Source organism: Siniperca chuatsi, linkage group LG17, assembly GCF_020085105.1.
Source record: "Siniperca chuatsi isolate FFG_IHB_CAS linkage group LG17, ASM2008510v1, whole genome shotgun sequence".
NCBI lineage: Eukaryota > Metazoa > Chordata > Actinopteri > Centrarchiformes > Sinipercidae > Siniperca > Siniperca chuatsi.
In genome coordinates, this window is record NC_058058.1 from 23,987,553 (window position 1) to 24,004,513 (window position 16,961).

General features: G+C 41.9%; 1 protein-coding gene across 7 annotated transcripts in view; it reads right to left on the reverse strand.

Annotated features, from left to right (window-relative positions):
- Window positions 1–16,961, reverse strand: part of ptprua (protein tyrosine phosphatase receptor type Ua) — a 191,012-nt gene that overhangs the window by 84,355 nt on the left and 89,696 nt on the right. For all 7 annotated transcript variants that reach the window (XM_044171544.1, XM_044171542.1, XM_044171543.1 and 4 more), the window contains exon 3: window positions 9,257–9,528. In XM_044171544.1, coding sequence (XP_044027479.1) covers window positions 9,257–9,528 — 272 coding nt within the window. The remainder of the gene's footprint in view (window positions 1–9,256; window positions 9,529–16,961) is intronic.

The following is a 16,961-nucleotide window of genomic DNA, read 5'->3' on the forward strand; positions in this document are numbered from 1 at the left end:
CACCCGACAGGCCTGAACAGATCTGAATGCAAGGCAGCCACATGGCAGGTGGTTTCAGTTGTGTGCAGTGATCGCGGTGGTTTCTTAATGATCATAAATAGCTTGGGTTGCTAGATATACTGCATGCTTAAACCTTTACTCCGTAGACATGGGAATACACGTTTGAAATCCAGTTGTCTGTCAATAAAACAAGTTGCTTGTCTAAATGCAAATCTCAGTTGTTATACCCCCTACCCCCATCATTAACCAAAATAAATCCTAAACTTGTGCTGACATTTCTTTCCCTGTTTTTCCTTAACCGAATCAAGGTCTGAGGAAGGAGGGTGTTGTATGCTGCACACTAGTAAAACCCCTTGAGGCAAATTTGATATTGGCTGTACAAATGAATTTGACTTGACTTAACCATCTCTTGCCTAATGGATAAGCATAAGCGTTCTCACCTTCTGTCTGACCTAACGCATACGCATTTAAAACGATTCATTAAAAATCTGTTTTTCCAACGAGAAACTAAATGTATGACTAAAACCACTGACAGAACCATTACTCAACATAACACAACAAACATCTGAAAACCATTCACTACACAGCATATGCATACTATATAGGGAATTCTATGGAGAAGACTATATAGTGTGCCAGATGGTAAAATTAAAACTTTTCTGCACAATTGTCTGCATAATGCATGCTGTTAGTTAGCCCTCAGTTAGTGACTATTTACTGTACACTACTGTTTACGCCTTTTGGGGTAATTAGAGTGCTATATAGGGTATACTGCAATAACTCTTACTAGACTTTTGGACAACACTACAAAATGGCACACAATGTAGAGTTGACTAAATCGTGAGTAGTGGACAGTTTCAGACACAGCCAAGGCATTTTCGAGAGTATTAGATTTAGGATCATAACTTTGATTACAATCAATTTGATTCTTTCACTTAGGCTGTCAGGTGTGTTGAGAGCTAATGCACTGCATCTTTGGTGCATTATTTTGTTAACCTGCTGTGTTGGACTGAGTTTAGCAGCCTGCACTTGATTGTTTACTTGCACATAAGTTGAAAACTGCTTAACCAACTAGCTCCAGATTTGACCATGGAAGACCATCGTTGACCTTAGGAACAGTTTGCGTGACAAAATAATCTCAGCTCAAAGGTATGGTCGCTGACTGAGACCATAACATGCGGTTGAAAGAGTTGAGAATATTTTGTCACACATATGCCCAGATTGTTTTTCATCACTTGAACAAGAACATCTTTGATGGACGGTGTTTGGGTTGGCTGCTCTTTTTACAGAGATTTTACCTTGTCAAGTCATACAGTGCACAAAACACGAACAAATCCCTCTCTCCTTCTCTACTGTCCCTTTTATCAATCCATACGGCAGCTGCAGGAGTCCTTAAACACAGCCTAAATATTCACTCACTCATCCAAATGAGCCGAGCACATGCAGAGCCTCAAAGTGAATCGGGAGGCCTCCCAGAGTGCAACAAAGTCATTCTGGGTTTCTGAGTAGTAATTACAGTCAGCAGAGCCCAAATCATTCCCTCTACAAGCAACTCTTCACTTTTTACTGCAGCGCGACAAACTCTGAACTTGATGGTTGAGTGCATTAACAGCTGGTGAGATGAAAGTTGTAACTGTATACTACATCAGACATGTGTGTGTGTGTGTGTGTGGCAGCGAAAGTATTTCACCTACTCATACTACCTTTAGTTATCTATGCCAAAGCCCAGTGGAAGTCAGACTGTGACCATGCACTCAGACAGGCAATAGATTGCAATGTTGACAATACATCAGGCTTTAAGTGCCTAGGGCAAATCAATACCACAAAAGGCCTTGGCAGATGGATACAGACTAAGGCTTTCTTTCCACTAATTTATTTTTATTTTTCATTCCTATGTCGGGCCATTAGAGACGTCTGACCGATTAACTCTTCAATTCATCACGCGTCAACGCGCCCACCACCATTGATTCACTCAGCTCCGTGCTTTGAGCCATCATTAAGCTCCTCCGCATCTGCCCTCACTTATAGAAAAGTGTGTTTGAGTATGACTGTGCCAGACACTCAGGAATAACCTTAGCATTCAGTAGCTGCGCACATGCAAACACAAGCTATTATACAAATGGCTACAGTAGGATCCCCTTGCAGTTTGTACATACAAACCAGGGCACTGCAAATGAGACAATTTACTCAATGTTTGAAGAGTGGAGTGAAGCTGGAGCAGGGAGAAAGTACGGTGGCCCTGAGAGCTGAATGCACTGCAGCTAAAGAAAACACATGCAAATAGACCAAACATAACTAAATGAACAGTACTTATATAGCGCCTTTCTAACTACTCAAAGAGCTTCAACTACATATCACATTCACACACTGATGACAGGTGTCAACTGCTCATCTGTTGAAAGAACCTAATCATTCACACACACTAATGATTCACACACACTCGGGAGCAATTTGGGGTTCAGTGTCTGGGGGAAACCGGGATCGAACCGCCGACCTTCCGACTGAAAGCTTCCAGGGGACACAAAAAGTGATGATCATGCCCAGACATGTGACATGTTACCATGGCTGTGGCTCATGGAGTACCGTCCTCCATGACTTAGCGTGATATAGGCTGTGTATACTGCACACTTGCTATACACTAGATGTATAGTAGATACAGTGTCTGTAATAATATCTGAATCATGCAATCAGAATGTTAAAACAAATTTACATTTTTTAATTTGTTTTCAAAACCAGCAGGGTAGTCAACTCCTGTATTTGGCTGTATTTTCTGTATTTGTGATGCATTTCAGTATTTGGTTGTGTTGTGTGTATTTGTAGCGTGTTTCTGTATTTGCTTAAGTTGTCTGCGTTTGCAGCACATTTCTTTATTTGGTTGCGTTGTCTAATTTTGCAGCTCGCTTCTGAATTTGCTCGTGTTTTGTGTTTGCAGCCTGTTTTTGTTCATATGTCCCTGCATACATGCTGTCATATGCAGTTTTTGTCTCTAAACGCTGTGCATGTGTTAACGAATCGGTGAAGATGTGTTCTTCGCTTGCTTGTGTTTTGTCTATTTGCAAGTGTTTTCTTATGTTGCAGCGTGCTGAGCTGTCAGGGCCGCCATAGGAAGGAGATATAAAAAGATGTAAAGAGATGAAAACAGTGCAGGAAAAGATGGTGGAGATACACCTCGCATAGGAGGAGGAGATAGAAAGTGGAGGGTGGAAGCTTCAGCCACACTGATAATGCTTGTCATGACGGGACCTGATAGCATTTTTAATATTTGATAGCAAAGTTTCACTCTTTTCCAATACTTACACAAGTAGGCACGGAGGAAAATCTATTTCTGCAAAGAATATAAGAGATTCGTCCGATTGAGAATATCCAGTTCAAGGTGATGTCATTTTCCAGCCTTCTCTCAGCCTCTCTCAGGTTTTTGTTGTGACAAAAAATGGGCAACAAAAAGGAGGCCTGTAACAGTGCTGAGGCACAATCTGTGAAGTACGAATCAAAGTCAGGTTTACTGCAAGCAGCGGGGTGCCATCTCCCAAGATCGAGCGCTGCGTCATCGTCAGCAACCAAAGGAAATGACACGAGAAACAAATCCAAATCAGGAAGCAAGTTCTGGCACAGCAAGTGTAGACAGTTAATGAGACGGAAGCAGCTGGACAGTCACATTTGATGTAAAAAGCATGCAAGCATTTTAATATGCGCCTCCTGCAGCATTGTGTGTGGATCATAAAATTCAATGCCGGAGAATTGATAGTGTAGAGTAACAAAATCCATACTGCATCCGAGAGGGCCTCACAGTGAATACATAAAATCAGCGGTGGCAGTAAAAGGGATTGCATTAAAAACAAGATTTGCACAGTAATTAATATTTTAATTTTTTAGTTTTCATTACAGCGCTGCAGAAATTATTTATGTGCGCACTAATGATAAAGCGCTGATACGTGGACGCCATCAATCTTCACGAGGACTCTGATTAATTTAACGACTTACATGCAATATTTGAGGAATGTGGTGAACAAAAATGTAAACAATGTTCTGTTAATTGATTTCTTCAGCTAGAATGAGGCCAACACTATTGATCCATATTTACAATGTGGCTGTAAAACATTGAAATGTATGACATGCTATTGCGCCTGCCGTCTTCTCCCTGCAGGCTGAGGAAAGAAAGCGAGGTGTACAGTAGTTCCACTGCAGTGTGCTGCTGGAGGACAGGACGGCATATGCTGAATGTTTTCTTTTTGTGAGCGCGCGCGTGTGTGTGTGTGTATGCAGTTGCATACCTTTCCAACAGTGGACCTCTGCGTCATTACACAGTCACCAACAGTGGAGCGGTGAGCAAACAGGGGACATTTTAGAGGTCCAAAAAACCTGTCTAAAACCCTCTGGTGAATGTATTTTAGTTTCAGCCAAGAGAGGACCTGCAGGTGTGTGTGTTAGAGTTCATACTACACACTGCCTCTGCAGGCTGGGGCTGGAATTTTAACGGCTCACCCCCACTCCTCCTTAGTGTGAATGGCTTGCAGTCCCAGGCAGACTACAGGGGGGCTATTTAACAGGCTACATACTGATGGAACCAGTCTCCTTAAACATGATTATCTTTTTGTAAAATACTCCCCTTACCAGTTTTCACAAGCACAGGATTTCAATTTAGAAATGTGCATTTACTAAATGTAAAACTGTAACGCCTTCACTGTACAAATTAACAGGAGTCCCTGTTCGCAAGTACATAATGACACAGGTTCCCTCTTATCATGGAGCGATATTCACACTCCAGCATGGATAAATAAAAAAGAAATAAGCCAAATGAATAGTTCTTATGATTCCAGTTCTGCTATCATTACAATTGTGTAGTAAAAGAGGTTTCACAAACACAACAAAGTATTGTCCAACCACGACTGAACACGAAGCTGGGAATGGTGATGTGACATAACGTCAAAACCAGTCGCCTTGGCCATCTACGAGAGAAAAGGGGGAGTATGGGATATGGGAATATCTGGTGGCATGCCACTAGTGGTTCAGCGTCATATGCCGGTTCCTGGAGTGGTATGGCGCTTGACATCAAATCAAAACAAGTTCTGCTGTAAAAGTGCTTTTTTTTTTTCTAGGCTAACAATAGCTATGTTAGCTAAGGCTACCTCTAATATTAGCTTTGGGTACATTGGCAAGGATATATAAAATAACTTTAAAGTAATTTTAGATTACTAATGCTAATGTTAATGTTAATATTAGAGCTAGCCTTATGTTCTAATTTATAGCACAAAATACGCAATCAACAATGGACATTTGAAACCCAGAAATATTGCCATTGAATTTTAAAATCTCATATCAGTGAAAAAGGCCAACAACACCTCTGATTACAGTCCAACATATCTCTGTAGCAGTCTGTCTTTCCTGAGGGGCTGTTGATGCTCACTGATTACTAGATTTTTTTTTTTTTGTTTTTCTATTTAATCTCAACTACCACTACCACCAGCAGCACACACACACACACACACACACACACACACACACACACTTTCTCCTCCAAGCCCTCTGAAGTGGTAGTCCTCTCCCTGTGTGGAGCTGCTCCTCGGCGGCCTGCAGGGGCTGATCTGTTTGCTGGAAGTGCTGGACAGTGATCTTTATCAATGGGACTGGATGGATGAGTGGAGCCCTGTGGGGCCTGCGCTGAGCTTTGAGCCATAGCGGTGGGAGCTGGCGAGGAGAGGTGGAGTGTTCCCGGGGGGGAAAAAGGAGGAGAACACTAAAAAGAGGCACCAAGCCTCACTCCGGGCTCACTCCTATCCCTCTTCACACAGCAGATAGACACAGTGTGTTCCTTTAGGCCTATGTTTAAGCCTCTTCACTCATCTGCACAGCTATACCTGCTTCATTACGTGCTGGGATCATCCAGGTTTATGGGACAAATAAAGCAATCTGTTGTGTGTCTACACGCCTGGCGGGAGGACTTTAGAGAACAGTGCCTTCTCATCACTCAGGCAGCTTGGACATACATCACCAGAGTAATAGATTACAATGCCTGTCCAAATGGTAAACACTGCGGCGCAAAGCAAACTCCCCACCTGGGCTGACTTGTCTGATTGTACAACTCAGCTTCCCCCTCCGAGAGCACCACCCCCCTGCCTCCACCTCCTCCTCTGCTACGGTGCGTGGCAGATAAACTTCTAACGACCATACAGAAGGGAAGAAAATCATTACTTTAAATCAGTTTGGCTGTTTGGAAGAGTCGCTCAGGACAGGAGAGCTGAGGATGGTAAAGCGCACGCTGTCCTCATTGATCTGTGCAGCCCTCTAATCTCATTAACTGGCTCTTGATTTATTGAGATGGGGCCCAGAGTGCTCCAGGGTTATGGAAGCAAACACCCGGGCCGCTCCCCCGCACTGAGGGTCTCATGGAATTGAGGTCAATTGACTGTTGGTGGACCCACGCTCCCACAATCCCTTACACCAGCCATTGCCTTCTCATTAACGCCTCTTTTTGGGGTGGGGCGGGGGGGTAGGTGGGAAGAAAGAGAGCATTAGGGGATAAATTATCGGCCGTAATGAGGTGAGGCAGGGCTGCATCCAGTCATCAGAATCTTACAAGCTACACGAGAGCGCTAATAATGCAGCACCGACAACACAGGCATCAAACTGAGCTATTGATTACACTGCAGCACACAGGTAAATCGACCAATAAATAAAGACACAATGCAAACACATGGCCACTGCAATTATACATCTATTGAGCCTCTGTGATATATGGTACAGCAATTAGCTAATTCTTGCATGTGGTTTGAATGAGAGCGGATGATAATAAAGCTGCTGAAGCTGACAGCAGCCACGATTCAGTATTTGATGACCACTGAGCAACTCTTTTTAATGCATGTGGGAATGATATTTGCAAGGGCTGAGCAACATGGCTGAAATCATAATCATAATATTACATAAACATTTGTCCACTATTGACAGATATCAGCATATATGCAAAATTAGGTTACAAGACAAGACTCGAGCTTGCTTCGAGCAAAATGCTAACATTAGCATGCTAACAACCTCAAAATAACACTGGTAACAAGCTGATGCTAAGCAGTATGTTTTTCATATTCACCATCTTCGTTAGTTTAGTTATGCTATAAGTTAGCATGCTAACATATGCAAATTAGCACTAAACTAAAGTGTTTAGTCATAGACCAAAGTATTGGACAAATTGAAATCTAGACAAGATGAGAAGTTAAGGGATCATGGAAGTCACTAGGCTTCATCCTTTGAGGACCATGAATGTCTGTATCACATTTCACGGCAATCCATCCAATAGTTGTTATTCAGTTGTTTCAGTCAGGACCAAAGTGGTGGCCGACCAACCGACATTGCCTCCATGGAGCCGAAGAGGCTAAAAATATCATCAAATGTTCATTGCAATGCTGCAGTGCAGCTGGCGTCAAACAAACTCTTCATTAACTCAACTCATTTTGTTAGTTCATTTTACAAAACTGTAATATGAAATGATGATTTCATCACAATATGACTTCACTTCAACAATATTATTGAATTATTGCTCAGCCCTAATAGTGACCTTCCCCCGTGACTTTCGCCATCTTGATCAACTCCACCATGTCACTCTGTGCTGTGTGTAATCACTCAATCTGCATCATTATTCATCATATCAGGTGGACACTAACTGAAAAAGCTTCAATGAACAATTATATAAATGATTTATATATTTATATTATGTATTAATCATTGTGTGATTACTGATTAATCATTCATTCTATAAAATATCACACATAATGGAAAATTTCCATCAAAATTTCTCAGAACCCTCACTGACGTCTTATTTAGCCTGAGTAGCATATCAAATATATTCTTTTTGTACTCATAAGAGATGAAGCTGTGACCAGTATGTGTGATTACTTTACTTGATAAATGACCAAAGTGACAAATCAGTTATTAAAATTACAATCAATTTTCTGTCAATGAACTTATTACTTAGCTATCCGTTAACTAATAATGTCAGCACCCCTGATAGGACAGTATTGGGTTTTTGAAGGGGTACTCACAAGAGACAGATTAAAAAAAGAATGGTCAATATCAAAGCAGCAGAGGGCGAGATATCCTGACTTTTAGTCCCTAGCAGCTCCAAAAACACTGGATTCTACATTTCCCATAATTCAACTCTATAGCGTCTTTCTGTAGATGCTTCCTGCCTGGTTAATGCTGGTCTTTCAAACTTGACACGCCTCTAACTAAAGCTTTCTGTTAAATCTTTCAGTCCAATCAACCCTGATGGCGTCACATGACAAAGTTCCCTCCAGAGCCACAGAAACAATTGTTGTTACAGGCTAAGCAGCAGTTCCCATGAAGACTAAACTGATCTTCAAGGCTAAAATCAGATGCTGCTGTGTTAATGTTAAATTTATATTTATTAAATAAAAGAAGAACAACATTGCAAGATCAAACTGGCTTAGAGCTACAAATGTTCTTCCTCTTCCATGTAATAACAATGAATCTGAAATAATGGGGGCATTTGACAGTGTTGCAAGTTGTTTTGAGAGATACAGTTTTCCATTTTTGGACCTGGGACAAAATGTACGGGGTATGTGTGGGTTTCTACGATGTTTGTTTGGATCCAATTTACAAATCTGTAATTATCTGCCAGGTTTCATTTCTGACAAAATGGTACATGAATGCAACAGCTGGAGTGAAGGCAGTATAGCGTACTGTTTATGGAAGAAAACAGCGTGATGGCAGAAGTCCCAGATTAGTGCCGAAATCAACTGATCTTAAAGCCCCTGAAAACCCTGCTTAGATATTTAATGTTACAGTGACACGCTTAAGACGATCACAATCAAAATTAAAGTTCGAAAAACAATCCGAAGTATCATATATTCAGAGTTTGACACTAATCTGCTTCATAAGGACTGTGTGAGGGTGGTTTGATTAGATTTGATTCACAGTGGTCTGGCAACATAAGCATACAGGCAAAGAACAGTCATAACATTTTGATTCAAATGTTGCTGAGTCCTGATTGGTGCATGGAAGTATGTGATATCACATTTTTACAACTGAGTCCCGACCGCATGAAACCAGTGAGAAAAACACAAATACAGAAATCTCTCGTGAAATAACCAAAACTGTTTCCAGCATATTTTGTATTTGGGGCCTATAAGCCAGGTGATACTGTGTAACTCCACCAAAAACACATAGCTACTTCCACCCTGGTGTTGTTGGGGGGTAATCACTGCAGGCCAATGCCGTCCTCATATATTTGTGTAAGGGCTCTCACCTGGTATTCACTGGGCCAGAAAGTGCTGACAGCGAGCTCCACCTGGTGCCACTGGCGTCCCTGGGAGCCCGAGATATTCCACACAGCGCTGCCCTTGGGGCCCCCGTTGACCCGGATGTAGACCTGCAGGTCCCCGGGGCTGTGGCCGTCGCGGCTGTACAGGAAGTAGCTGAACTGGATGCAGTGGGTGTCGTTTTCGCTGAGCGGGAGCAGGAGCAGCTGAGCCCGCTGGCCCCCGAAATGCTGCGAGGAATTGACCATCATGAAGGACCCTGGAGGGGAAGACGGGAAATAAGGACACGTTAGAGGACTCTTTTCAAGTATCAATTCAAATACTTCTTTACAGTTAAATAATTGTTGGCAGACTCTCACAGACAGCTTACTGAGGTGACTTAAACAGACAAAGAGCAGTTTGACAGTTAAGTCCTAATGAAACAGAATGACCTTGCCAAGCAAAGACTCTTCTGAACAGCAGCTGCTACACCTACAAACACTTCACAAATAGCAGCCATTTCAGCACTTTCACCTGCCAGACAGTGCTGAGTGACCTGAAATGTAAAAAATAACAAGATCCAACTCTTTGGGCATCACCTGTAACACCTCAGCCCAGGATATATATGTCATGTTAGTTTTCAACCACTGAAGAACGCCTGGCTCTTTTTTATTTTTAAACTCCCGAAAAAGAGTCTGAGAGCCAAAGTTGACAGGCTCAATGTTGTTACCCAGAATATCTGTGTGATCCTCGCTGGCTATTTGTCTGTATTTGGTCTGTGCTTCTCCCTGCTTCCCGCTTTCACAGGGCTTCCATCAGTTTTGCAGCGCTGCTTCAGATCTGGTGTGTTCAAAGCCGCAGCGCTGGGTGTCAGATTGGGCTTTCATTTCGGACTGAGGTTCAGAGAGTCACTGCTGGCTCTCTCATCCCGGCAGCACAGCAGAGATCCCCTGGCCACGAGATGAGGGCCACAGTGGAGGGAGGGGAAATGATGGGGGAGCTTTGCCTTTGACTGTGGCCTTCACAGCAGTAGGAAGCTCAATTTAAAGTGAAAAAAATAAAAATAAAAACGTACTGGAAAACTTTGTAAGTAGATGCCTATTCAGCACTAAAAACAACACATTATTTGAACTGCACATTTTTCTAGATCCTGGAAAACCATCATAAATAAAAGTTCCACCAATAAAACCAGTGAAGGGATCAGACTACACAGCATTTTACATTTTGAGATGGTCACTACGTCAGATTAAGTGATCATGGTCCTGTCAACCCAAAGATGTCAGTCCAATCATACCTTTTACGGTTGTGGAGCAGGAGGGGCCAGAGAAAGAGAGGCTGAATGCACTTACTGGAAGTCCCTTTGGAGAGAAAAGTATCAGCCAGACGAATGTAATGATACACTGCACACAATACAACAGCAAATTGTCATGTGCAGTGCTTCATTTTGTTCTCGATGCCTCACGTTTGTTGTCAGGCCACTTTCAGGCTGATGTTGTGTAGTCTGAAAAGCTTACGAATACAAACGCTTTCACAAAATCTCAACCAACTGTTGTCAATTACTGACATTATTATTATTTTTATTGTTGAATTAATGAAGTAAAACAGCTTTCCTGCAATGCGCGCTAGGCCTACTACACACAAATGTTGTACTTTTGCTTCCAGCTTTAGTTACAGTTAAAGAAGGTTTTAACATCATAGCATCTGCAAACATTGTTTTACTACTCATATCCATCAACTTCTTTTTCTGTGCATTTTTAATCTGTGTATAATAAATGCCAGTGTTTTGTCATTGGACGTTTCCTTACCTCCTGATTTACGTCCAATGCCAACGCAGGACGTAGAACCCAGAGCCCCGTCACAGACCTGCAATTTACTTTTGCCTTTCATTATTGTTTTAGCTGCCTAACCCTAACCACACCGTAACATTAGTTTATTTGTCATGACCATGATATATCGACGTTCTTGTCTGGAGATGTCTTACCGTAGCAGGTCTCTGCAACGCCTAACCTTAACCTAATGCTAACCTGAATTAAGTCCTAACCCGAACCAACAGGAAACACTACTCAAAGGGGAAACGCACTTTCACAAGAGCAGAAATGTCAGAAATGAAAAACATCACGCTCGGCTGGTGTGGTTGATTTATCAAAAAACAGAAGATGAAAAGAGATGCGATAAAAGCTGGTGGAAGACACCCCGTACTTGTTGCATGTCTAGCCCAACTCCATCACCATAGTGGTGATAAAAAAACCCACAGGGTACAAGTGGATTAGAAGAGGCAAATTCATTTATTAAAAAAAACCACGCAAAGGCCATCTTACATGGAGAGCAGCAATAAAATACCATTATATATCCTTACATGCACGATTAATTATGTAATCTTGTCACATCCTCTTATATTTGCATAAAGATGGACACACACTTTAATGGCATTTTAATTTTACTGGAAAAACAGCAAGTGTTTGAAATGAAGCTCCAGAAAGTTATGGACGAATGGATAGAATATTCACGTGATCCCTCTTTAATTTTGGGTTCCCAGAACAGAGTATTTAGAAGAAAACGTTCCCTGAAACAAAGTCTGAAATCGTCCATTTAATTCATCCATTCAGCAATATACATCAACTTCAGGAAATGAGATGCTCTCAAAATGTTCTTTCATTGCAACTTATGTAAACAAATGTTGCACAGTGATGAAGATAAACACAAGCGGACGACAGTAAGCTGTGTTTATTACCTTGGACTGGTTAACGTGGCCTTGGGGATCACATGGTTTCCTCCCTAACTTCTAATCTTCCAATCATCATCATCACAGCGACTCTTTGATGCTGCTAGCAGGAGAGACGACGCGTGCTAATTACACGTATAACCTTCACATTCAGTGCGGTGGGCGCTGCTGCTCGAGATGGCCATGGTGGACGAGCGCAGACAGCGGGATCGTGGGTAGTGTAGTTGCCTAGGTACTGTAGTTGAGCAAGAGGACAATCAGAGCCCTGCCTCCTGCCATTAATCATACTGACACGGTTATTAGGCCATAATGGCAACCGAGGGAATGCTTAAACCAGAGAGATGGCTGTAATACTCGCACACTGACATGCAGGACACATATCACCACACACACACTCTCCTCTCTCATACACACACACACACACACACCCACACACACACAGTTTACAGGCCCAAAAGCAGACTCAGATCCAAGTCCTGATGACCTTCCCCAGAGTGAGAAGTTGCTTCCTCTTTCAACCCTCCCATCATTCCTCCTCCTCTGTCATCTCACTTTCTTGTTGTCCTTATTTCCTATTCCAGCATTACACAAGCATAAATAGCAAGTTTATTCACTTGTATATATTATACACAAAGATTCTCCATTTGTTTGCTGTTTTCAAGTGAAGGCAAAAGCACCAGAGAAAAATATTGGCGAAGGTATTTCATAGGTGATGTGTGGACTCATTTTCATCAAGGATAAGAAACGTTCCAGGAAGTAACTGACAGTCATTTTGCTCTTTAATGTGCTCTGAAAAAAAGATTTATTCCTCTGAGCAGATTCTTGTGCAGCTATTTATTTAGGCAAAGGCAAATGTGAAGTGTAATTTGCGTTATCAAGTAATTTTCCATGTCTCACCCGTGATACAGTTGCATCATTTGGTATTCAAAAACAACCGGGAGCCTGGTTAAGAGTGGGGCCTGGAGTGTGCCCTGTCTGCTCTGTCAGCATTATACAGGGACTTTTGATTTCTTTCATCAGTCCCTAGGTTTAAAGAAGTCCAAAAAGAAAAAAAAGAGAGCCAGGTCAGATCCGAGGACAACCTGGATATAAAGAGATTTAAAATGCATGTCACAAAGCCTCCCTGACCACTGTCCGTTCCCTCCCTCAGCTCCATCTTCCCTGCCCCAAAGGCATGGATGAGACGTCAAACTGCCAGAAATATCCTGTGATAACAAGCAGCTGCTGTCCTTTGAGATCTTGCTGTATTCTTGGACAACGCTGATATTTTTCTCTCCCTCACCTGCTTGCAGGCGAAGCCGGGCAGGCTCTGGCTTAGCCCCCACTTCCCACCGCCACCGCTGCTGCTTTGATGTGCAAGTTCTCTGGGGGGCTCTGCGGCTAAATTGCTTTTTCTTCAGCTACGAGAGCTGGACCCCTTCATTGTTGGAGGGCAAGTCTCCAACTGTCCTCATGACAGGGTTGCATTGGGAAGAGTGAGGGAGAGACAGTGAAGAAACATAGCCTCAGCTATAGTATTGCTGTTTTTCCCATTTTATTCAAATATCTTTAAGCAACTCATCCTGTTTGGTAAACCAAATATATACATAGCCTCTACAGTATTTTTGTTATTGGAAGCTCCAGTCTTCTTTTGATTCAGCTCAGTCGGGCGATTATTCAACTGAAACCACAAACCGCTTTGTCTGTATGGAGATTTAAAGACACATTCTGAGTTTATTAGTCTTATTTTTTACTTAGGTTTATTCTGTAAACAGAATAAGTGTTCCATGGTGAATGAGAACTTTTTTGTATTTGCCCAGAGAAGCTGAAGGAATTAATTCTTAAGGCTGCAACTAAAGATTATTTTCACTATGAATCAAACGATAAGTTTGGTTTATAAAACATCAGCAATAAGTGAAAATTGACCACAATATTTTAGAACACACATTTTAGAAGTTATGTCATTTAATGTCCAAAACTCCAAAATACTCAGTTTACTATAATGTAATGTAGTATAATGCAAATTCTCACATTTGATAGCCTGGAACCATCAAATGTTTTTCCTTGAAAAATGACTTAAACGACAAATCGATTAAACAACTAAATCATTGCAGCTCTAATTCATTCCAGATATTCCAGATCAAAACAACAGAACTTACAGATATACATTTTTTTTAAGTATTGTGAAGCAGAACAGTTTCTTTGGTTAAAGGTGGAACGTGAGGATTCTTAAACCAACATCTGTGCAGACTGCTGTTAAGCCCTGACGGACTGAAGGAAATGTATTCAGAACTTTTACTTTTTCTTATAATCGTTCAGGATAGGAATTGTTAAGTCTTTATGTTGAATTTTATAAAATTAAGGTTCAGTAATAAACACTGTCATGATTACCACAATATGTTAAGATACACAGAAGACTAATGCAGTCTAATCCAACAGTCCTACAATAAATCCTGCCTTCATGAAGGTTATAATGTTGAGTTTCTGTTGACTGACAGGTGTTTCTATTGTGTTGTCCACCCCTCTTATATCAATGAGCATAACAGAATAACAGAAACACTTCTCTGTGTAATGTAACAGCACCACAAACTACATCCTCCAAAATGAAAAATGATTGAAAAAAAATATATAGTTTAAATACAGTTCAAGAAACACCTCTCTAAAACAGTTTCAGCAAAAACTGAACATTATAACCTTCCTGAAGGGAGGATTTACTGCAGGGCTGTTGGATTAGTTTTAGCTAGGTGTACCTAGTAAACTGGCAATGTGAGTATATGGAATTTGAGGTATCACACGCAACATTATTTGAACAACAGTTATTGGTGAGTGAGTAAAAGTTGGACCGATTAGGTCACTGAATAACATTTTAATCATTTAGAGTTCAGTGCAGCTTTTTGTCACTTCCTCTTTTGGCTTCCACCAACTCCTGAGAAAAATCTCTGGCTCTTTAGCTGCTAAATGCTCCGCTAGTCGCTGACTGTGTCTGTCTGCTGTTTGGTGCTGGGCAGGTAGTGTACAGTGGAATTTTTTTGCTGACAAGCTTCCTGGAAAAGAGCTTGATGAAAGCAAAGAGACTGAATCAAAACAGTAAAGTTGTGGGCCAGAAAACCAAAACAATGAGCTGAAAGATGCTAAAAATCTCTGTAAAGCTGAGGGGGACTGCAGAGTCATCCTTAAGTACGCTTACTTTGGTAAGAGTAGGACTTTACTCAAAATTATATTAATTTAAGTACACAAAAAACATTTGTGTTGTGTACTTAACAGTTCATGTTCATCCAAGCATATTTGCGACAGCTGAGGGGAACTGCAGAGTTGGGTGATAATTCTCGGTGGGTTCATCACTACGGGCGACACCTCTCACATTGCACATAGTCATTTGACCCATTGTTCGTGCAAACATATTGATTAGTGCAGCTTTAAGCCATAAAGTAGCTTTTTTGACAGCTGCTGAAGGTTAGCACACTGGCACAAATTTGTCAAAACAGGCCCAGCGACTATTTTCATTTTAGCTTGATGGAGTAAGTCAACATGATTGATGCAGTAATTAGAATCTTGATAAAATTCATAAAGATACAACCGGCTCTGATAACCTTACTCAACATCCTTGAGGACAGACACATGCACGGAGACACATACTGTATACGCACAGACAGGTTGGTGTAAAAATACGCCCAATGCAGAGAAATTCTCCATAAATCCATAAAAGCTGATAAGGCTCCATCTATTTCTCCCGTGACCCTGCCAAGGGCGAGGGAACATGCATTAAGAGATTAGGGGACGGCCTCGGCTCCCTGAATTCATATGGGGGGTGGGAACCTGAGTCATAGGTCTGCCCGCTTTTATCACACTTACACTAAGAAAAAACGGAGAGGAGCCAAAAGTGGAAAGGAGGGCTGAGGAAGTGCAGCAAGAAAAGAGGGAGAGATAGCAGGGCTTTTATCTTTGTTTGTCATTTTTCCTTAGCATTCCGCCACTGCCATCAATAATGCTTTGTATAACTCAGGCGGCCCTATTCTACACAATGATAACACCATCTTTCCTTGGAAAAGGCCAAGCAAAACCTGATGCATTTTAATCCAATTTTTTTCTAACATTTTCCACCTCCCACCACCGCCTCCACCTCCACTCGCCGTGAATAACGGTTAACAGTCTGGTTTCTGGTGATGTTGATCGAGATTGTGTGATCGGTGAGAGCGAGCTAGACTATTTTCCTCAACCCTCCTCCTCCAGGGCATCTGGAGAAGGTCATCCAAGATTTTCAATTTGGTCTCTGTATTTGGTCTTTCAGATCATTTGCTTTCTGTCTTTTATTCTTTCTTTTTCTTCTGATATTGCAACCTGGAGCCATGGCGACCTCAGATGATATTGCACGTACAAGAGAAGTGAAGTGCGGCGAGCGTAGATGATTGGGAGGGCACAGATTGGTCTCGCTTATTGCTCCTCTTTGTATCTCTGGCTGTAGTGTGTGATCTGCTCAGCTGGCAGGAACACTGGGGCTGGGGCTTGTTTACTGGAGCCAAAAGGCAATGCAGATTTTGCCATTTACAAAGTGACACAGTGCTTACACCGTGCAAATGGGAAATCTGCAAACCAACAGCAGCTGGTCATGAATGCGACACTGACAGAGCCTAAACGCCCCGCAAACAATACAAGTCTGACTGCAGCTGACAACTTGAGCTAATGAATTCCCCAGGTGAGACTCCAGAGCCCAGCAGACAACCTGGAGACCGCTGACAGCAACAGAGTTATTACTGTGTTTCTACACTGACGCTTCCAAGATGCACCGATTAGAACCATACTGAGTGAAATGTGCCAACAATGTGCACTTTCATTGTCTATGCAAATGCTGCATCATATGTAGCAGTAATACCTGAGCTACTGTTCTGTTTAGGCTGCAGAATAACACACATTATTACTGTACTAAAGAGAACCTGATTCCTTTCCTGACCCCGAACCCTTATCCCTAAGGGATACTTGAGTCAAATATTAGCACATAAAAATGCTGTATCCAC